General features: G+C 56.2%; 2 protein-coding genes across 10 annotated transcripts in view; both read left to right on the top strand.

Moving 5' to 3' along the window:
• Positions 1 to 4,137, top strand: part of CEP350 (centrosomal protein 350) — a 69,110-nt gene extending 64,973 nt beyond the window's left edge. For all 9 annotated transcript variants that reach the window (XM_032696236.1, XM_032696239.1, XM_032696235.1 and 6 more), the window contains one exon: positions 59 to 4,137. In XM_032696236.1, coding sequence (XP_032552127.1) covers positions 59 to 223 — 165 coding nt within the window. In that variant the 3' untranslated portion in view covers positions 224 to 4,137. The remainder of the gene's footprint in view (positions 1 to 58) is intronic.
• Positions 4,138 to 11,274: 7,137 nt separating this feature from the next.
• On the top strand, positions 11,275 to 21,963 carry QSOX1 (quiescin sulfhydryl oxidase 1). The gene is made up of 12 exons (XM_032696953.1): positions 11,275 to 11,579; positions 13,755 to 13,855; positions 15,173 to 15,221; positions 15,403 to 15,505; positions 16,311 to 16,401; positions 16,628 to 16,773; positions 17,236 to 17,370; positions 17,556 to 17,685; positions 19,522 to 19,644; positions 19,734 to 19,878; positions 20,130 to 20,309; positions 20,693 to 21,963. Exons 1-12 carry the CDS (start codon positions 11,303 to 11,305, stop codon positions 21,406 to 21,408), a joined length of 2,196 nt encoding a protein of 731 aa, XP_032552844.1. The 5' UTR covers positions 11,275 to 11,302; the 3' UTR covers positions 21,409 to 21,963.
• Positions 21,964 to 22,319: the final 356 nt, after the last annotated feature.

Here is a 22,319-nt window from a genome sequence, read left to right as displayed (position 1 = left end):
GGGATATTATCCTAGAGCAACAGAATTGTAATGTTTGTATTGCCTTTCTCCCTCCAAGGTGCAGGAGCTCCACGAGGAGGAAGCGCAGTGGGTGAACTACGACGAGGATGAGCTGTGTGTAAAGATGCAGTTGGCAGACGGGATCTTCGAGGCCTTAATCAGAGACACTGTTGATGTGCTGAACCAGATAAACGAGAAACAGCGGAGGCTGCTGCTTGTCTGACAGTGCTGGAGTGAGCTCAGAGCTGCAGAACCACGGAGTCAGGGCCTCCCTGACCCCTGACCTGCTCTCCACCTGCGCCTGCTGCGGCTGGACTTCCATGCACAGGGTCTCAAGGCAGTTCAGATGCGATGAAAGGAGCCTGAACTTGCATCTGCTACCACTCGAGACCTCACTCCAGATTTATTGTTTGAAACAAGCTGATCCCTCACTCGAGGCTGCTTTGTGGAGTGCTCAAGACTGTTCGTGTGCCAATGCATTTATAGCACAGAACTGTCAGCGGCTGTCTGGGGCCCCAGCCTGGGGCTTTGACGTGTTCGGCTTGTTCCCTGAAAGGGTTGGGTTGAGTTGGGATATTGGCTGTTTTGCTGGAATGGCTGTCAGCCATCAGTACTCAACTTGTCTTTAGAAATGTGAGTAATTTGGAGAAGCAACAATTTGGTCAGGTTTTGGTCATCAGTGGAGACTTACCGTACTGAACAGTGTTATAACCTTAACACCTCTTCTCCTGCAGCCCTAACAATGTGCATCAATTCCTTCTGCTCCAGAGCCCATTTAATTCACTTCTCTGTGAAGCTGGTTTTCATCTTTCTTCTGTGATGTGGTACTAAGCATGGTGCCAGCCCAGTCTAGGGAGATTAGATGATGTTGCTTCCTGCATACAAGTAAAGAATTCTTGCTGCTTTGCCGATGTAACTTGCTTCAGTCCTGAGGCGGAGCAAGACAACGGCCGCCTAATGTCGAGTGTGAAAGATGAGCCCATGGACAACTTTCCTCCTACCGTGTAGCACTTCTCTTCCTGGAGCACCAGCTGCTCCCAGATAATGGATACTCAGGATTTTCTCAGGCACGAGACATGCAGGAGTGGAAAATGTTTCCTCACAAAAAATTTGGCCTTCAATCCCTCAGCTTTCTCCCTCACTGTCACCTAATAAGTTGGAGAAGCTGTTACTTGAACAATTTAGAGAACAGAGAGTATTCACCAAAGAAAGCGGTGTCTGGTGCTTGACTGTCTGCATGTTTTGTGCTTGTGGGTTTTTTATTTATTTTCAGATAATTTATTAAGTGGGTTATAGGAGAGTGTCCTGTGCAGTTGGCTGCACTGTCTTGTGTTTTGGGACAGATGAACTTGAGAGAGCATCTGGTTTGGAGACTTCCAAAGTCCCATATTCTTCGCACAAAACCTCCAGCTTCTCGAGGCAGATACGAGGGGGGGGTGAAGGCGAGAAGAACCAAACCTCAGTGACCAAGGACTAGGAGTGGAGTTTCACCACACCTGGTTCGGAGACAATGGAGAGTTGAGGGCGCTGAGCTGAAAAATGATGTGAAAATTCCCAGCTCCATCTGTTTCCTTCCTTTCCCAGAACTTCTGCACCATGGGCAGCTGTTACCTGGTTGGTTTGGTGCTGGATTCAACTGCAGTGTCCTTCTGCTGAGTGCTTGTTCCTAACCTGTTCCTCCCGTCCTTGTGTTTTTCTTGGAGGAACACGGACAATCTGGGGTCGAACTCTGATGCCTTAATAGTGGATGTCCCTGTTTGCTAACCTGGGACAAGACCCAGAGGAAAGTCGGATTCTCCAGACATGCTGGAGTGCAGAAAGATGCTGAAGCCTCAGAGGTGCCCCAGAGATGCTGTGGCCCACAACAGACGTGGCGGGGAGATCTCAACCATTTTGTTCACCTGCTTGGTTCTTGGGCTCCCCACTGTGCACACCTCTGCTGCTGCTCCAGTTTGGTTTCTCTTTTCCACCTTTTTTTTTTCGGTTGGGTTGTTTAATGTTTGGGTTTTTTTTTTGAAAGCTATCATTGGAATATTTGCATTTTGCACGATGACACACAGCTGGTAATTCTTCAGGGACAGCACTGGGAAATGTTGGATTTGCCAGAGGTCCATGCAGATTCTCAGATGTAGTGTTGCCAGCACCCTCACTCGTGAGTTAATGGGGAGCCATATCCATGGGAGCTTAATGAGTGGAAGGAGAAGGAGGAGGTAGTGGTGGATAGGGGCACATCCAATGGGCATATGCATGTCTGTCCCGCAGTGGTGGCCCTTCTGGCTGGCTGGAAGTCTGGTCGAGCATTGCTCAGCTTTTTTTCTTGAGTGATTCATTTGTCCATGTAAAATGTCATGATGCTGAACCAGGAAGCTCTTAAGACAGAAGCAAACTAAAGCTGCTAGATTTAACCAGCATGGTGTCACTGGTTGGGTCACCACCTCAGATTCCCTTTCCTGGGTGTATCTTTTCAGTAGCAAGGATTGCTATTTTTATAGGTAGCAATTAAGGAAAGAGGGCAGAAACCTGCAGTGTAGGTTTGCACCTGGAGCATGAGATTAGGTTCTGTTCTGTAGATACCATGGTCAGGGTTGAGAAGGTTGCCCTGCATGCCCAAGGCTTTTTGGCCATTCTGAGGGATTTGTGGGGTGTTTCTGGTCTGTCCAACAGCAGGGAGGAGGTCGTACAGTCGGGCCTGTCAAGGTACTGCAGTCTGTTGGAGATTGTATACCTGTTTATACAGGTATAAACTGCTGGCTTTAGAACCCTCAACAGAAGCAGTAACTGTTTTTACAGCTGTTTGGCTGGAAGGAAGCTGTGTCTAACTAATGGCTTTATTCCTTTGCAGACATCACCGTTTATTTTTGGTAGCAATCCTTGCTAGGAGCAACCCTAAAAAGAACGTATATGAATTACTTTCTCAATACCTCAAGTGTGTTGAGTTGCTTTGAGTTGAGTGTTTGTTCAAAACCTCGAGTGGGTTGAGTACTCGTGGGCTGATCATTGCAGTGGTTGGTCTGGGTTGGGCTGGTAACAAGGAGATATGGGGAAGCCTGGGGTCCCACAAACAGGCTGAATTCTCTGCTTCTCTCCCCAACTTCCCCTTTATAAGAACAAGATGATATTCCTGGGTCTGGTTATCTCAGTGCAACCACGTTAGAAGATTCAAGGCTTGAGACATTTTGCTGAGACCCACGAGCTGTCCAGGGCGGTGGCTGCCATCACTGGGGAGATGCTGCTCCATTTTGGGAAGGATCCCAGGGCCAGGTGGGAAAGCCCAGGCTTGTGAGGACATGGAGCACGAGTACCTCTCTCACAGCAGGACGCTCCATGAGCTGCACTGTGGGATATCAGTACTTCTGTCTTTCAGAAAAGGCTTGTTGCTCATAAGGTGGAATGAGGGATTGAAAAATCCCATCTTGTTCCCTTTCTTTTCTTGAAAAAGTGGCCTTAGCTTTTTGCAATACTTGAATAAGTGTGTACCTGCAGAAGACCTTCAGTAGCACAGTGATAGAGACCTTTTAAGTGACTATTCTGCAAGGAACTGTGTGCAGTTCCCACTTTCATATCCCTTTGCTACCTTCAGAATATTAGGAAAATACAGTACTTTTCAGCAGAGAAACAGTTGGATCTTATAAGGTATTTAGTGCATCTGAAGTGTTTACAAACCAACTAAAATGGAGAAAAGCAAACTATCAAACTTCTTTGTAATTTAAGCATTAAATGCAAGATTATATACAGATGAAAGAGGAATACTGTAATTAACCTGCATTTACTAGGTTTTTTTTCCCTTGACTTTGCAGAGCCTTTTGATACACATTTGCAAAGCCGCCTTTCGGGAGGCTCCGTCTCCCCGTGTACTGTGCTGTGGAGATGCTGAAAAGAAACCTGTTTACTGTGTCTGTGTAAATAACGTGGTAACTTGGGGTTTGGGCCAGTTTCAGCTCATGTTCACATCCACAGCAGCTTTGCACAGTAGACAGACCTGAGGATGTGGAGGGGTTGGGGGTTTCTTTTTTTTTTTGTAATTAAGAATTGTAAAATAACCAGGGTGGTCCCTGTGTACACCAGTGTAAATATCTTTGGTAACTGAAATGTACTTTAAGAGAACAAAATCTGTAAATAAACTGATTTATAAATTAATCTTGTTTCCTGGTTTTTATAAAATGGAGCTTTATAATTACCCAAATGGTTGCTAATTCTGAAGGTGTCCTGGAGATTTGTCCCTTATACGTTCCCCTTTCTGCCTGATGCTGTACTTGGGATGCCAATCACAGTCCACAAAATCCCATTAGAGTTGCCTTAATTATAATCATAACGTTATTAGAATTTCCTTATTGTTAAAGCCGAGTGTTGGTAAAAACAGAAAATAGCATTAAGCAGTCATTGCAGGAGTGTTCTGCGGGAGAAAAACTACTCCTTGTACATGTTTGTTTAAATTGGGTTTTAAAAACTCATAGTTTAAAACATTTTGGGGGGGAAGCTATTTTTAATGCTAACCAACAATCTGGGAATTAAATTCTGCAGAGAGTCTTGTTTGGAATCCCTTAATTAGGCTCCTAGATTGTTACAGCTCCACAGAGCTGCTGCTACCGAGCACCAATCACTTCTTGGCCGATGGGGCAAAGGTTTCTTCATGGAAACTTTACGTATTGGTGGGACTTTCCTAAATCTTTGCTGTTTTCTTTCCAGCACAAAACAAACCCAAGCCACTTTAGCACGTGAGAGGTCCTGGAGCCCTGTAAGAGGACGGCTGAGCACTTGCAGTGCCAAACCACAGGCGTGCGGGCACGTGGGGTGGAGTGGCAGCGTGAGGTGTGTAAGTCCAGGTGTTTATCGAGCCTCCTCAGTGCCTGTGGCCACTGCTGATCCGGTACCTCTGCTGTGTTGTGGTGCCTAAAGCCCAGCAGAAAAGCTTTGCTTTTCATTTGCTGCGGGTCTGTACAAACCCCAGCGTTGGTCTTTTCCAGCTTGGAGGGCGCTGTGTGACAGTCTGCTCCTCATCACCCTCCTCTGCCTGGGAGGGGTGCGTGCGTTATAGGGGGGGCCTGTGTAAACTAAACCATTGCCAAGCCATTGCTCAGTGCTGAGCAGTTATTTGTTATTTGCTTTTCCTTAAAGAGGTACCTCATCCTGGAGGAGGAGGGCTCGCTGCCTTCATTGTGGAAGCAGCTTTGCTGCAGTCCCGCAGTGCCAGTGTGCAGTAGGACTGGTCCTCAGTGGAGCGTGCCGGGAACACCATCCACAGCCCTTGTGCAGACAGAAGCACGTCACAGCCCTCTGAGCTCAGGGGGTTGAACCAGCCAACTCAGCGGTGGGTCGTTCGTGCCCAAAGGGCCGAGACAAAGTGGTGCTGCGGCCCCTGTGCGCTCATTAGCGAGCAGCAGGAGAGCATCCGTGTCCCGGCTTTCCTCGCCCCGCAGCGATTTTGCTCCATGAATCCTGTGTTTTTGGGCAGTGATCTACTTGCAGCCATCAGCATCCATCCCTGGAAGTGGCTTTTTCACACTGGAAAAAAAAAAAAAATTGATCTGCGCTTTCCTGGCTGAAGAACTGTCTTCCTTTAAAATGGGCTCGAGCGGTGGGAGCGCTGCCAGGGCGCTCCGGCGGGTGACACAGCAAACTGCTGCCTCGCTGCCTGTCCTTGCCCAGCATGCCCAGTAATCAGCGTGATGAAGGCTCTCATTTCCTCATTTGCAAGTCTACGTTGCTTCACTTCGGCGCTGACTTTCTACCGTGGTGTTTGTGCAACTCTTCCCGGCACCCTCGGAGCGCGGTTGCCTGTGACAGCCGTTTCACCTGTGGACCTGGTGCAGCTCCCGGGTTGGGCAATGGCAGGCAGCCGCCTTCCCGATGGCACGCTGGATTGAGTGGGACTGTTTTGGTGCCTCCCTTCCTGGGTACCACCCGCTCCCAGGGGGCGTGGTGCCAGCTGCAGCCATCCCACGTCCTGAAACGCCTGGCAGAGCGCTGGAGCACTTGAAATGTTGACTCTGCTCCAGACGCCGCCGTGCCCTGCCTGGCACAAGGGCTTCTGCAATGTCCGGGCTCTCATTAACACAGCCCTCGGAAGAAAAGGAGCTGGTGGGGAGCTGCTGAACGCCAGGAGATTTCAGAGTGCAGGAAGGAGAGGAGGGGGGCTGCCCAGCCGCTGGCACCCAGCCCGGAGCATGGGCCATTGCCTGGCAGGAATGCAGATGAGATGTAATGGAGTTTGAAAGCACGGGGCACTCTCTGGGATGCGGGTCCTGTGGGGGAGGGAAAGGCACCCTGTGAGACCTGGAAACTAGAGCAAACAAAACCCGCAGCCCCAGCCCTGCACCTTCCTGCTTGTTCCTGAATAAGGTGCTGCAAAAATTTAGGGAAAAGGAGGAGAAAAGAACAGCTCTGTTTTGGAGGGTGAGAGTTGGGCAGGACCAGGGGCATGGTGGGGGGACACTTGGAACATAGATACCTTTGTTTGCTTTTCAAGTGTGCTGTGTGAGGATGGTCTGGAGCGGGTCTGGTTGGTTCCTGCTCTGAATGTTTCTCTTGGCCCCAGTGTTCCAGTCCTTTGCTCTACCTGTATGAGACCTTCCATGTCCCTTGGGCTGTGTTCCCTCCCCATTGTTGTTTCCTGGTGGCTTCCTCTTGCAGGCTGGCCTGTCTCTCACCACCCAGTGAAATCTAGGCTGACTTGAACTAGGATTTGGTCTGAGAATTTGCTGGAGGTGAATTAACACCAGCTCTGGGGGTGTCCCAGAGATTTTATTTTCTTTTATTGTAGCAAAATAAGGGAGGCTGCAGGGGACCCCACCCTTCGTGTTGCTTGCCTCGAGGAGCTCAGCAAGGAGCCTGATCCAGTGTCCATGTCCAGCTGCGTTGCTCCGTAGAGGTGATGGAGTTAGTGCTGCTCAGTGAACCTGTGATTGGGCACAGCAGTCCTGGGTAGGTGAGACCTTGCTTACGTTGCAGGACTACTGTCACAGCAAGAGAGGAGTGCTCCGTTGTCATCCCTGTGGTATTCTCAGTTTCATGCGCTGCAATTAAACCACCTGCCAAATAATGATGTGGCAAATCTGGGCGGTGTGGCCTCCTCCAATCTGCTCCTGGAAACTGGGAAGATGAGCTGGGGTGGAAAACATCTGCTCTGTGCAGCCTGGGTCATGGTGATCCTTTATGGCTGTCGGTAGATCTTAAGTTTGCAGGTAAAATGTTCCCTTCCCAGACATACCAATGACAGTGCCAGTTCCTCCTGATCCCCCCAGGTTCCTCTGAAAAGAGCAAGGGCAGTGTTGCTGCCGTCCTTTGGAGCAGGGATGAATCAGCAGAGGGTGAATAGCAGGGAGGTTGGTACTGCTGTAGTCTCTCTGCAGACACAAACTACGTGAACACATTCATCACATCCTGAGAATGCACCCCGGATTTGCTTTTGCGCCTCTCGTTATTACGGGCTGGTTGGGCTTGAAAGGTAGAAATCAACTATTTCTGACCAAGCTTGTCTTGCAGAGTCAGCAATTCCCAGCTACCACTGGGGGCTACAGGGGGATTTCCTGATCTTCACAGGTGTCAGCCCGGCAGAGCCAATGCGAGGGGTGGGAAGCCATCAGAGTTTACATCCACTCCATGTGTTATTCCCTGTCTTGGCCAAGCTGGCAGGTTCGTGGCACAGGCTCTTCCAAAGGTCTCGTCTGAAGCCATGTCTCAGCGGAGGTGTGACTCGTGCCACTGGTGGAAACGTGCCACCTGGATTGGAATGTCAGGGAGATGGCAGGTGGCACAATTTTCACTCCCCCTCTGAGGCTGTTTGGAGACATTAATCGGGGAAATGAGGCTTTTTCTTTTGTTTACAGAAGGACCACACTTTAAGCAGTGCTGTGCTGCAGATCAAGGAAGGCTCCACTGAGTTCATCGCTCCCGTCTTATGAAGCTGGAGAGGAAAACTGTTAAGCCTCCTCTGCAACTGGTATTTCCAAGGTGCTTATGGGGCAGTTGGATGCAAAATTCTCTGAGCAACCTCCAAAATGCCAGTGCTGGGTGACGGAGTTGCCATGATTCTATCATGAGTCTTGCATTGGTTGCGTGTTTTCCTTGGAGTCAGTTCCTGGAATCACACAATTAGGTAGGAACGTGTTCTTTAATTTTCAAGGAAGAAAGTCCATTTCAGGATCTCCCTGGCCCTGAACCTTCTCAACCAAAAAGAAGCAAGAAGGTCCTGGGTTGGCTCACCTGGCCATTTCGAGCCTTTGGTGTTTTGCAGGTAGATTCATGCTTTTAAAAAATGGATGATAAAAGCCTTTCTCCGTTCTTTGATAGTCCTTTCCATCACTTCAAGGGCTGAATACATAAAACCCAACTACTTTTTCCTCTTCTCCTCTCTAACTCAGCACAGAGGCAACCTGGGTAGCTTTGTGTCTGTGAAAACAATCCATTTTGGGTGCACGAAACAAGTTCTGCAGGGCTGAAATTATTTTGGTGAGATTGTGGCCGCCTTTGAGGCTCTCAGCCTGTTGATGTTGCCCACGCCTCGTTGACTTCAAGGAGATTCCTGCTGGGTGTTAGTCTGGGAAAGGAGATTTTAGAGTTGATGAGCTTAATGAACTAAAGCCACTGCTCAGCTGCTGCACAGAGACTTGTGCAGCATGGGAACCTCTGTGGTCATCCTTAGCCCATGGCCTTGCTGTGTGGGAGTGAAGTACAACTCTTCCCAAAGTTAAGGATGCCGAGCTGGGCGCCGAAGAGTTGGTTGTGAAAACCAAGCAGCTTCCTAAATGTGCCATGGAAGCCTAAAGTTGGGCTTCAGGGCTGGCTGGGGCTCAGCAGCCGGGCATCCAGGGTCACCCAGCACCCATCCCATGGCTTTGCTGCCTGCAGGCAGCCAGAGAGGACAAAAAGGTAGACGGCGACGGGAGGGTGTTTCTAAAACCTCCCCAGACTTCTACTGCTCCTTGATTGCTTTTAATTCATCTTAGTTACTCTCAAATCCATCTTAAAAAGGGTTGTTTCAAAATCTCTGCTTCATCTTTGTCTTTCCATGCCCTGTCTCAGGGTGTTCTGCAATGAAAATCTGTCTCTTCCCAGTTTGAGGTGGAAGAAAAGCCTCCTTTCTTGCTTTGCAGCAGCATTAAAAAGAAAAAAAAAGTCTTTTGGGGCAAGTCTGTGCCTGGAAAACTCCACACTCCGCCGCTGAGGGAGGCTATTGCCTGGGGAGCCTTGGGGATGGGACGTGCCAGCTGGGCAGTAGGGTCGGCAGTCCCTGCTGTTCCTGGGGCAGCAGGAAGCAGGAGCATCCCCACCCCAGGGCTTCAGCGGATGAGCAATGGTGTGGCTCACCCCAAAAGGAGCTGGAGCCCTGGGGTATGGGCTCTTGCCCCTGCACCTTAAGGGTTCATGCTGCTTTTGCATCTAAAAAAGGATTCAAGGAATTTGGGCTGCCTCGGAGGAAGGAGTGAGCTGGATGGGGAGGATGCTGGCAATTACGCTGGTGCTGAGCACCTCTCCTTCCCCTTGATAACCTAATCAAGTTGATGAGCCCTGAATATAAAAGCTTTGACCCAGGGTAAGATAACGGTGATGACATCCATAAACAGGGGATTTTGTCTTTTAATCACCAGTTGGATGAAGACAAGTCCTGGCAAGGTCTCTGTCAGTAGTGAGGGACCACCTTTCAGAGCAGCCCTGCACCGTGCTGTGTGTCTCTCAGTCCTGGTTGGATGGTGAGGTGTGATAATCCTTTAAGCATTTAATTACAGCTGGCAGGGCTGGAGCAGACCATCTTCTGCCCCATTCCCATCAGCCTGGACCCGCAGAATATGGGTGGGAGCAATCCCGTGGGTTGTGTCCACCAGGCTCTGTCCCTCCAAGCCAGGCTGTCTCAGGGGGCCCTGTCACTCCCCAGAGCTGTGCCCTGTGTGGAGCCCCTGCCCTCTGCTGCCCCAGCAAGGCTTGGCTCTGGCAGGCTTGTTTTTCTAGCATGGCAAGTCCGCCTAAAATACCTAGGTGGGGCTCAGCATGGATAATGGCCTTCCTGGGGACAGAGCCAGCAACCAGCCCTCAGCAGCCATGAGCACCCCCAGTGCTGGGGGTTCCCTTGGCCTCAGGGGCTGGGGAGGGAGTGGAGGGCTGGATTTTGGGGCTGTGTCCACCTCTCTGGTGCCCGGCTCTGCCCCGGGGCTCTGAGCAACGGGCACCTTCCGCCTGGGAGCCGGTGACGTGGGTGTGTGCGTGAGCGAAGGCACGGCCCTGGGGAGGATGGAATCATGGAGTCCTAGAAGGGTTTGGGCTGGAAGGGACCTTAAAGAACATCTCGTTCCAACCCCCCTGCTATGGGCAGGGACACCTTCCACTAGACCAGGTTGTTTCCAGCCCTGGCCAACCTGGCCTTGAACGTTTCCAGGAATGGGGCAGCCACAGCTGTTCTGGGCAGCCTGTGCCAAGGCCTCACCACAGTCACAGGGAAGATTCTGCTTTTCCTAACCTAAACCTACTCTGAGTTTGAACCCATTCCCTTAAAGGGGCCACTGGGGTTGGAAGGCTGCTTATTCTGGATGTAGGAGCTGGATTTTGGGGGTGTCACTGGCTATATCCTTGCTGGGCATCCCTGGCAGGGTTGGGGCAGGGGGGTCTCAGGGTGCCTGTTGGGTGGTGCCCCAGTGACACTGGCTGATGTCAGACACTGCCTGTAATGGTGGCACTGCGGTTTTTGGGGCTGAATCAGCTGCCGTTGCCATTACAGAATCACAGAATGAATTAGGTTGGAAAAGACCTCCAAGATCATCGAATCCTACCTGGGACCAAACACACCCATATCAGCTAGTCCAGTCCATGCCCACTCTTTCCTTAAACACCTCCAGGCACTGTGACTCCACCGCCTCCCTGGGCATTCCTTGCTTTATCAGAATTTTATCATATTATGCCATCTGCCCCCTAAGGGAGGGTAACTGCATCAAGGGGGGCATTGTGGGCTCCCCCCTGATGTAAGGGCACCGGGGGGAAGCTGGGGAGGGAGGGCTCCCCTGTGATGTGAGCGCACCAGGGGGGAGCTGGGGCGGTATTTGGGGCTTCCCCGTGATTTGGGGGAGCTGTGCGAGGTATTGCCCCCCCACACACATAATGTGGGGGCGTTGAGGGGAGGTTGGAGAGTTACTGGGCGCTCCCCCCGTGCTGGGGGAGGTGTTAGGGGGTCCTTGGGCTCATCCCCCCCATCCGTGGGGGTGCCGGGGGGGTTCCCCGCCGTGTCCCCGCCCCGGCCCCGCCTCAGGGGCGGTGCCAAGGGCGGCTCCGGGCGCTAAAGGCGGCTCCGGGCGGCTCCGGGCGGCCTTGGCGGGCGATGTGGCGGCGGCGGGCGCGGGCCGGGGGTCGCGGGGGGCCGGCGGCTCTCCCGCCGCTGCTCCTGCCGTTCCTGCTGCTGCTGCTGCTCCGGCTGCCCGCGGCGCGGCCCGGCCGCCTCTACTCACCCTCGGACCCGCTGGAGCTGCTGGGGCCGAAGGCGGAGGGGCGGCTGCTGGGCTCCTCCAGCGCCTGGGCCGTCGAGTTTTTCGCCTCCTGGTGCGGCCACTGCGTCCACTTCGCGCCCACATGGCGGGCCCTGGCCCACGACATCCGCGGTGAGTCCCCGGCCCCGCTGTGACGCCGCCCCCCCCCCCTCGCCTTATGCTCGCCTGGCTCCCCATCAGCGCCCCCCAACTCCCTGTGCCCGTGCCCTTGTACTCCTTGCCCCTTATCCCCGTCTCTGATCTCTTCTATCGGCACCCCATTTAATCGCCCGTGCCTCTGCCCCTGCGTCCTTAAATTCCCCCCATATCGCTGTCTGTTCACCTGTCAGCACCCCCAAATCCTCCCTGTGCCCCTGAAGCCCCATCAGCGCCCCTAAATCCCTCCTGCGTCCTTGTCCTATCATACTCTTCCTCCTCTCCACCCACACTCTTAAATCCCCTCTGCATCTCTGGCCCTGCGTCCTCGTCCCCGTCAGCATCCCCGCATTTCCTCTGCTCTCTCCCCATCAGCACCCCTCCATCCCCTCTGCCCTACCCTCCATCAGCTCCCCAGACCCCCGTGTGGCCCAGCCTCCCTGGAGCGGCAGCCTGGTGGGAAGGCCCAGCCCCCCCCCGGTGCCCAGGGCCTCCCCATGATATCCAGGCCTGGCTTAGCAGCATCCCTGGAGACCCTTCAGCTGGGAGAAGCCCAGACTGAGCCCGCCCCAGGCATAGGGGGGTCCTGCTGCCCCCCAGACCCTCTCTCAGCCCCGCTCCTCCCGGCGCCCAGATGGATATGGATGGCAGGGCGCTGGGCACTGATCCCAGCTGGTTTGTTCCCAGCTTTGACCTTGATGCCTGGCCTGGCTGGTGCCCAGCCCCGCCTGGCGACCCGCGCACGCCGCTGCCGTGCCCCTCATCCTGGCGGGGCTCATCCTGCCTCCCGCGGCATCCCGGGGCGCGCGCGGCTGCTCGCTCCCTGTTATTGCCGTAATTGATACAGCGCCGTCGCTGCCGGGTGAGTCAGGGCACCGGCCGGGCGGGCATCCCGTCCCTCCGAGGGGATGCCGTCCCTCCCCGGGGATGCCGTCAGCGCTCCCCAACGGGGCAGGATGTGAGGAATGGGGTGCGTGCCCGGGCCCCGCGGGGAGAACGCCGGCTCTCCTGGCCCCTCTCCAGAACAGGGTTCCCCCAGGGCTCCTCGCTCTGGAGGCTGGACCGCGGACGGTGTGCCCGTGGAGGCAGGGCGGGGAAGCCGCCCCCGTGCTGCTCAGCATCCTCGCTGCCCGTTCCCACGGGTGGATTTTCGTAGGAGTGGGCTGGGCGGGGAGGATGCCAGGGTGACCCGCGGGCACCACGTGCAGATGATTCCAGGAGCGTGCCTGGCTCCGTGCAGCAGGGCTTGTCACCAGCCCTCCTGTGCCACGGGTGCCAGGGCAGTGGGAAGCGGCTCACCTGCCCTGTCACCTGAGACACAGGACGATCCCAGCAGGTCTCCACCTCCAGCGTGCTCCAGCCTGGGGCAGCACGGGCTCCATCCATGTGCTGGCACTGTGTCCCTCCCTGTCCTGCTCTAAGGAGAGGCTGGGTGTTCTCCAGCTTGTGTCCTTTACACAACTTTATTCTCTATTTTCCTTCTGGTTTTCAGAGCCAGCTGCTTAAAATGCCTCCATGCCCCCATTTCTCCATCTGTTTTACCCCAGGAACTTGCTGGTCCTCACCGGGGAGGTGGTGGACAGTTACAAAGGGGGAGTGGATGCTTGGAAACCAGGGGGGCTCTGCTGCAGTGCCTTGGCTTGACTGCTGGTTTTGGGTTGGTCCCTCTCGGTTATCGACCGTGCCCTTGGTCTGGGGTGAGATGAGGTGGAGCCCATGTTCCTTGCTCTCCCTGAGCCATGGTTAGCCATCCCTCCCCTTCTCCCGGTGGCCTCTTCCCGGGAGCTGGGGCAGAGGCTGGACAGGCAGAACCAGCTGGGCAGGCACTGTCAGGCAGAGCTGCCTGAGCTCCCGCGCTGGCAAGGGCAGGGCGTGCAAAGCCAGGTCCCGCCTCACACAGCTTTCCCTCTTCCTGCTGCCCGAAAAGTAGGGCACCAAACACCAGCATGGACCATGGCTCTGGGTGTTTGGGCTTGGAAAGCATTAGTCGGTATCCTGCGAAGGGCGAACAGTGATTTTTGGGACAGGAGGATCTGTGCCACTGTCACAGTGGGAGATCGCTGCTGTCTCCACAGCAGTTGCCAGGAGCAGGGCAATTTTTGGGGCCGCAGAGGGGCTGAGCTGAGCTGACCTCATCCTCTGTCCCCTCAGAGTGGAGGCCTGCGGTGATCCTGGCGGCCATCGACTGTGCCGACGAGGACAACCAGCAAGTGTGCTCCGATTTTGGGATAACCGGCTTCCCCACGATGAAGGTGAGGGCCGTGTGTGCCGGGCACTTCCTGGGTTTCACTGTGCTCTGCCGTTTGGCCTGTCCTGCTCTTGCTCAATGAGATTGACGGGGCTACTGGACCAAAATACTCCCTTTGGGGTTGTGCAGGCTGGAGCTGTTTTGCCCTTCCCCAAAACATAGCTGTGGCCGGGCTGCAGCCAGCACAACTGCCGGGTGATGGAGCAACAGGGTGGGGGAAAACCAAAATGCTGCTTCGTGACGAAATGTAGAGGCCGGATCTCTCCTGGGAGGGGAGAGTCTGAATCCTGAGTTGAAAATGCCTGGGAAAGGCTGTTGGAGGGCAGAGAGAGGTTGCAGGGGCAGGTTTTGTAGGAGGGCACAGGGATGCTGCAGGAGGTGGTGTCTCCTGGGATCCTCCTGCGGTGGCTGGCAGGGTACCATCCCTCCTCCTGGGCCTGTGCCCAGCCCTTTAGCTGTGTCAATACACTGGTTTGCAGCACTTCCTGCTGCAAACAGAGCCTTGCTCCAACACAAGCAGTGAAGCCAAAGCACTCCAGGTGCTAAACCTGGCAGTTAAAACCAGGATTGCCTTGAGATGGAACTGGGTAGGGATAAGGGCTTTGTCAGACATGCCATCAGTCTCAGCTTACAGGTCAGCTCAAGATGGGGTCAGATTTGGGGCTTTTCCAGGCAGGCTGGCTTGGTCCCAGCCCTGCCCTGGGGTCTCACTGAGCACGCACTGCCCTGGGACACTGATGGAAGCATCTCCCAGGGCAGGGAGCTGTGCTGATGTGTCCACGGCAAGAAGTCACTTGCTGCACATCCCCTGTCCCTGCCAAGCACCTTTTGCAAACAGTCCCTGCTCCCAGCCCAGCCTGCAAAGCAAACACCTGGCTGATGCAACCTGCTGTCGCTGCTGTGGCTGTACTGGGGGCACTGGAGCCACTGTGGGAGGCCAGGAGGGGGGAAAACCCCCTGTCTCCTGCTTTGTCAGAGCTCTGGAGCAGAGAGACAGTGGTTTCCAAGACTGGGAAGGTTCCAGCTGCCTCCGTGGGACCCCTGGAGACACCTGCTCCACTGCCTGCCAGTGCTCAGCCCTTGGCTGGACAGGCTCCCAGCCTCCCCTGCAGCCCTCCCCTCCGAGGATGCCCCAAAAGATGGGAACACAGTCGGGGAGCTCCCTGTGTGGTGGCTGGTGACAGTTGGTGTGCTGCAGTGTTGTGGGGAAACTGAGGCAGAGCTGGTCTATGGGCAGCCTCAGCCTGCTGGGCTGCACTGCCCCCCGTCCCACTCCAAACACTCACTCCAGTTTCCCCCTGTGGTTTTTTTTCCCTTTCAGTTCTTCAGAGCTTTTAGCAAGAAGGCAGAGGATGGGATAAGGATTACCAGTGAGTATTCAGAGCCACGGGGGTTTTCACCCTGGGTGTGAATGTCTCTGCTGCCCCCACACCCCATGCATTGGGATACTGGGGAGTCCGGTGGGGGTCAGCTCCAAGAAGCTCCCCTTGGCCTCAGCCCATGGGACTGGCTTCCCCAGGACTGACCCCTTGGCATCCTGTCCCCCTGCAGATCCCAGTGCCACGGTCGAGGACCTGCGCCATGCCATCATCACCAACCTTGAGCAGAGCCAGGACTCCTGGCCACCCGCCTGTCCTCCACTGGAGCCGGCCAGGTAGGGAGACTGGGATGTGGGGGTGGCTCTGGTGGCCTCTGTCCCATGGGGAGCAGGTTTCTTGGGAAATCCTGAACCAAAACCAAGCATGGAGCAGCCACTGCATCACCCATGTCCCAGGGAGACACAGATAACCTGGCCAGGGTAGAGCCATTTACGTGGCCCAGATGAGATGAGCCATGTTGTTGCATCTCCTAATGAACCTGCTCATCAACCTTAATTAGAGCAAGCAGTTCCTGGGCTCCCAATTCCTGGGGACATGGCAGTGCCGTGCCATGCCGTGCCTCATACTAGGTGAGGCTTCTGCCATTAGGAGTTTTTACTGTCCCAAGAAAGGGTTTCCTTGATTCTGTACAATGTTTTTGAGATCTGAGTTGTCCTTGCCAGACAAGGCAGTTGCTCCACTGTCCTGGGAGGGAGCATTTGGATTTCCCAAAGCAACGGTTGAGCTGGGCTTTTGCTTCAGGTCCCTGGTGCCTCTGTGTCCTAGCCAAAAAGAAACACTAGCCCTGGTTCAGGTTCATTGCTATTGTATCCCCTGGATGAGTGTGCAGCTCCCTCCTGCCCTGCCCTGCCTGTGCTTTGTTTTTCACCTCCTTGGCTGACCCCCGTGGGTTTTCTCAAAGCCTGTGTACCGGAGCAGAAAATTGGGCTGGAAACTTGAGCAGGGAAGAACTGCTGGCTCGGTGGGGCTGAACCTGGACCAGCATTCCCTGCCAGATCTCAGTCCTGCTCCTTCTGAGTGGGAGGGCAGAGCATCCTGCTGATGCTGAGGCACCTGCTGCCGCCCTCCTCTCTCTTGCAGCGCGGAGGAGGTTCGCACTTTCTTCCAGAGGAACAAGGACCAGTACTTGGCGCTGATCTTTGAGAAGAGCAACTCCTTCGTGGGCAGAGAGGTGGGTACAGCTGCCTTTATCCCCCATGTCTCTTGGAGCACATGTCCCTGGTGCCTGATAACTCCTGGGTGCCTTTGGCAGGGAAGTTCTCTCCAGGCAGGCTCCCTGCTCGGCTTACACGTGGCTTAGCAGGTGCAAAGTTACACAGGGTGTTAAACAGCCCTGCTGCATCCCTGGTAGGGCTGGAGGTCCCTCTGCCCCCCCATCTGACCGCTGGGGCTTGCAGGTGGCCCTGGACATGCTGCAGTATGAGAATGTGGCAGTGAGGAGGGTGCTGAGCAGCGAGGAGGAGCTCGTGGAGAAGTTCGGGGTCACCACCTTCCCCTCTGGATACCTGCTCTTCCGCAACGGCTCGTTCTCCCGCCTGCCTGTGTGAGTGTGGGACACGGCGGGGTGGGTCTGGGGGTGCTGGTGGGGTGCCATGCTTGTGCTCCATCTCTCTGTGCTCCTTTGTAATTGTTGGAAAGTCCATTAGGAAGGAAGGAGACAGTGGCTGGGTTGGGGAGGCTGGCAGAGGGTTGCTGGTGGGCACTGAACAGAACTGCCAGCCCTGTCTGGAGCTAGCAGAAGGGAAAATGGCTTGTGACTGAGCCATCCCCACACCACATCTGTGTGGAGGTGGCGTGGCATGCCTGCCTGGGGCTCAACTCTGCTGCAGGTTGTGTGTCAGGATACCCACTGCCAGGGCAAGTGGAGAGTACAGACCACCCCACATGCACTCCCCAGATCTGATTGCCTGTCTGGCTACGCCTTCGTCTCCTTTGCTTCCTGCTTGGGGTCAGGGGCTGTTTGGGAGGGAAGAGGGATGTGCTCACAGCCTCTCCTTCCTTGCAGGCACATCGAGGCACGTTCCTTCTACACCTACTACCTGCGCACACTCTCGGGCATCACCCGCGGCTCCTACAAGCTGAACACAACCAGCAGCGCCTCCAACGAGACCGACGCGGCCCCCCTGATCCACGCCGACCGGTCAGACCCCCCGGCACCATCCCGGGGAACCTGGGGCTGGGGGGAGGAGGAGGAGGTGCCTTGGCCACGGGTGGGCAAAGGGCTGGGATCGTGCCTTCCCCTGGGAGAACCCCGAGTCGCGTCTGGGCGTCTGGGGGTGCGGGTTAAGGGACTGATGGGCCCTGATGTTGCGCTGCCCTCCCCAGCTCCAAGTTGTACATGGCCGACCTGGAGTCCGCGCTGCACTACTCGCTGCGGGTGGAGGCCGCGCGAGCCTCGGCGCTGTCGGGAGCACAGCTGGCCGCCTTCAAGTGCTACGTGGCCGCGCTGGTGAAGGTGAGAAGCTTTCGGTGTTGGGAGAGGAGCTGTTTGCGAAATGCAGGCGCAGGGGACGGGCCACCACGTCCCGGTGCTCGCGGGTAGCGAAGCGTGGCGGCCTTGGGTGTGAGCCCTGTGTCCTGGTGCTCAGCGTATCCCACGGCGGCTGTCAGACAGTCCCCACCCCTGTGGATGTGCAGTTTCAACCCAGAGTCCCAGTAAGAGCCAATAGAGGGTGCTGGAGTGTTTCAGACAAGATGTGGGGTGTCTGCTTTGGTGGGCAGAGCATGATTGGCACTCGCAGGAGGTGTCGAGGCAGCAAGTCTTTTCAGAAGAGAGGCTGTTGCCTGCTGGGTTGTCAGAGATGGTCGGGGGGGTTTGTCTCTCTGATCTCCATGCTCAGCTCCAGGAGCTGATCTCTGCAGGCTCCTTTGATAACAGTCCAGGAAAGGGACTCCTGCTCTGAGTCAGGCTCCGGAAGAGCCTAATTTAAGGTCTCCTTTATTCTTCTCTGTTGGGCTTGGTGAAGCTGAAGTGAGTGGGAGCTTTGAGCCAGCACAGGCAGGGCAGTTTAATTTCTTGCTGTGACTGAGTGCTGCATTTGGCTGAGGTTTTGCCACTAGGTCTGCAGGAGCCCTGTCCCCAACCCCATCCCTGTCACAGCCTGGGCTCCTTGGCAGACCTTCACCCGGCCATGCCCACTTTCTTTGCTCCGTCCTTTGTCACACGGGGTCTCATGCTCAGTTTGGACCTTGCACATGTGCAAGACACCCCCTGTTCCCACCCCTGTCTGCTCTTCCCCAGGAAAGAGCTCCAAACATGAGCCACTGGTGCAACAAGTCTTAAGTCCTCAGCTCAGAACTTCATGTGGCTCCTCCTCTGCTTGCCCCCAGCCATCACCCTTGCTCTTTCTCCCTTTAATGAGAACCACAGAGTTAGGGAAGCAAACCCCCATCACACCAGCTCCCTGACTGGGGTGGTGGGGAGCAGCAGTGGTTTTATTTGATCCACTATTAATCCTTCCTGCAAACTTTCCCCTCCATGAGCTGTAGTGGTGGGTGGTGGGTGCCGGTGCTTCCCCGAGGATGCTGAGCCAGCGCTGCCATTCCTGCAGTCCTCCACAGGACGGAGCAGCATCCCCAGGATTGCTGCCAACCCAGGCTCAGCCTGGGGGAGCTCAGCCAGCAGGTCCAAGCCTTAACTGTTGCGATCCCAAGAGATATTTAAAGGCAAGGAGAGAGGTAAAAATCCTGAAGTGGAAAGAAGCCTGGAAAGCGGGGAATTGCATGGCAAAGCCTCCTCCTGTCCCAGGAGCCGGGGTGACAGTGCATTTTGCAGCAGAACTATCAGGTCACAGATGAAGTCTGTGAATTTGGGTCTTCCGCTGTGATTCCCCACAGGCCCAGAAATAACAGGTCAGATTCAGCAAAACGCTCCTTTCTTTTACTTCCCCATCACTTTTCCTGTGTGCTGCTGGTCTCATCCTCGGTCTGTCTGTCTGTCCATCCATCAGTGGCACGGGCTGGCCCCTCTCCCTGGAGTGGTTTTAAAGTGCAGCTGCTAATCGGCTTTACCAGACTTATGGTCAGAGTGGCTTTTTGCCTCCCTCAGTTGGGGCTGAGGTTTGGAGCCTGAACATGCACACGGGGGACTTGCCAGCCGTGGGGGGACAAGGCACAGCGCCCAGCCCCTTGGACACAGGCACCAAAACCTTGCCAGGACGCTGCTGCCCTCCTGCACAGAGGATGCTGGTGCTGCCCAGTGCCTGTCCTGGTGAGCCGGCGGTGCCTCCAGGCTGCCCTGCTGCTCCCAGCATGGAGTCTGTGTTTCCTCAGCCCTCTCCCCTCTCTGCAGTACTTCCCCGGGCGCCCCTGCGTGCAGACCTACCTGCAGACCCTGGATGGCTGGCTGAGGAACTGGACGGAGCCCGAGCTGCCCCGCGATGTTTTGAAGGAGGCCATGAAGAATAACAAAGATGTAAGATGCCCACGGGGACCCTGGCCCCTGCTCTCATTACCCCTGCCCCTTGTCCCCCAGCTGGCAATACCTGTCTGTCTGTCCACCAGGCCTCCAACCCCGCCGTGCTCCCCAGCAACGTGACCTGGGTGGGCTGCCAGGGCAGCGAACGCCACTTCCGTGGCTACCCCTGTGGGCTCTGGACCATATTCCACTTGCTGACCGCCCAGGCTGCCAAGAACGGCCCTGACAAAGGTATCGGCATCCCTGGGGGAGCTGGGCTCAGACAGGGTGTGTCTGGGTGGGCTGTGGCATGGGCAGGGGGGCTGTGTGCAGGCTTGTTTCCCCCTTTCTTCATCTCGTCCAGAGGCAGGTTTGCAGGGGGCACAAAAGACGCAGAGTCACAGTGCAGGGTTGCCACCTCAACTGTAGGACTGCAGTGGTGGCACTGTGGGGTTTGGGCTCACCCTCCCTTTTCCCCCCCTCCATCCTCTGCCTCCCCCCAGAGCTGCCACTGGAGGTGCTGAGCACCATGCGCTGCTACGTCCGGCACTTCTTCGGCTGCCAGGAGTGTGCCGAGCACTTCGAGGCCATGGCGGCCAAGTCCATGGACCGGGTGTCGAGCCGGGAGGAGGCCGTGCTCTGGCTCTGGTCCCACCACAACGAGGTCAACGCTCGCCTGGCGGGTAAGGGGGGATGCCAGGAGGGGAGTCGGAGCGGCTTCCCCAGGGAAAAGGGGAGGCGAGGGGGAGGAACATCCCTGCTCCTGGATGGATCTGGCAAATGGCTGCAGGGGGCAGCGGTGGGAACATCCCATTGTCCCCCATCACAGGGGACAGCAGCTGGTCACCCAGCTTCAGACTGCCCTGGAGATGCAGTTGGGTCTTACATGCTCCCTGCAGGCAACTCCCCAAAGCTGCCACATGCCCTTGGAGGACCCCTCCTCCCAAGATGGCTCCTCCAAATGTCCCCATCCCCAGCTGCTGGACTCTCCAGCGTGTTTATACCAGTACAGAGGGAGAGTGTCACATGTCCCCTCTAACCCCCTCACTGGCTCTGGTCCCTGCAGGAGGTGACACGGAGGACCCCAAGTTCCCCAAGCTGCAGTGGCCTCCGCCGGACATGTGTCCCCAGTGCCACAAGGAGGAGCGGGGGGTACATGCCTGGGAGGAGCCGGCCGTGGTCACCTTCCTCAAGGCACACTTCTCCCCGGCCAACATCTACATGGACTATGCCGAGCCCGACCCCATCCCCGGGGCCAGGGAGGGGACCGGCGCCAGGCTGGGCACCGAGGGCCCGCGAGTGGAGAGGGGGAGAGAAGAGGCAGAGGAGGACAAGGAGACGGAGGGCGAGGCGAGGGTTGCGGGGCGGCCGGCCCTCGCGGAGCCGCGGCGCCCCAGCATCGTGCGGCTGATCCCCAAGATGGGCGACGACATCGTGGACCTGGACTCCTTCAGCGACCAGCACTTCAAGACCCAGGCCCTGCGGGCCGCGTCCGGCCGGCGCCGCAGGATCAGCAAGCGGGACACCATCGCCCTGCCCCGGGACGAGGGCAGGGAGCGCCGGCGGGCGCCCAGCATCGTGCTCCGGGAGGAGGAGGATGTCGGGGAGGGCCTGCGGAGGAGCCCCTGGCTGCGGGTGCTTGGATTGGGCTTCTCCCGCCTGGACATCAGCCTCTGCATCGCCCTCTACTTCCTCTCCTCCATGTGCCTCCTGGCCATGTACACCTTCTTCCGCCTCCGCACCCGCGCCCGGAAAGGCCGCCCTGGCTTCCCCATAGCCTGAGAGGGGTTTGGGGGGCTGGGGGCTGTCCGTAGGGAGGGTGGGCTGAGTCAGAGCGCCGCTGGGCCAGCGTTTTGTCCCCCAGCGGGAAGGGGTTTGGCGCATCCTCCTTGGAGCTGCCCCAGTCACGGCAGTCACCTCACCCGTGGGCGGAGGGTGTAGGGCTGTTTTTGGGGGAAGGTGTTGGAGCATCCCCCTCTCAGGTCATAGTGCCATGTTTTTGGGCATGCAGGAGCTGGGACACACCAACAGTGGTTTGTGTTTTGGCACCCAGCTGCCCTTGGAAGCTCCCAGACACTGGGCTGGTTTCAAACTGGGAAGCCCAGTCCTGTGCTGAGGAGCAGCCCTTCGGGGTGTAACCACTAGTGGGGCCAGGAGGATGGGGGTTTAACCCCCCAAAAGCAGGGGCTGATGAGTGGGGGTGGCAGTCATGGGTTCAGCTACATTTTGTGTCCCCTTCTGAGACAGGGCCCGGACCCCCCCCACCTTTCCTCGCCGCCTCCCTGCGCTGTTGCTCGTTCTCTGCTTGTCTTAGTGGAATAAATTATTTTTGCCGACGCCTGTCCTGCTGTGTTGCCTGGTCCCTGCCGTGTGGGCACACTGGGGTGCCATCTTCCCTTCCTGCCATCCCCTCTCCAGCCTCCCCATCGCCCTGAGAAGAGCACTTGGTTTAAAAATCCTTTAAATATTTTTAATTATGATTGTACATTTTCTCCTGCTTTTTGCTTTGAGATGCACCTGTAGCTGTTCCCCCTCTCCTCCTCCCCCCTCATACAGCTGGCATGTCCCTGTCCCTGGTGTGGCTCATGATTTCTCCACAGGCAGAGTGAGGGGAAAAGAATCTGTGGGGACCAGGAAGCTGCTGGAAAAAAGTTGGCACAAGCTGTGGAGCTGCAGTTCAGTGCTGGCCATGC

The sequence above is a fragment of the Chiroxiphia lanceolata genome, chromosome 9, assembly GCF_009829145.1.
Source record: "Chiroxiphia lanceolata isolate bChiLan1 chromosome 9, bChiLan1.pri, whole genome shotgun sequence".
NCBI lineage: Eukaryota > Metazoa > Chordata > Aves > Passeriformes > Pipridae > Chiroxiphia > Chiroxiphia lanceolata.
Note: the sequence above shows the minus strand (reverse complement) of the source record. Positions and strands in the feature narration are given on the sequence as shown.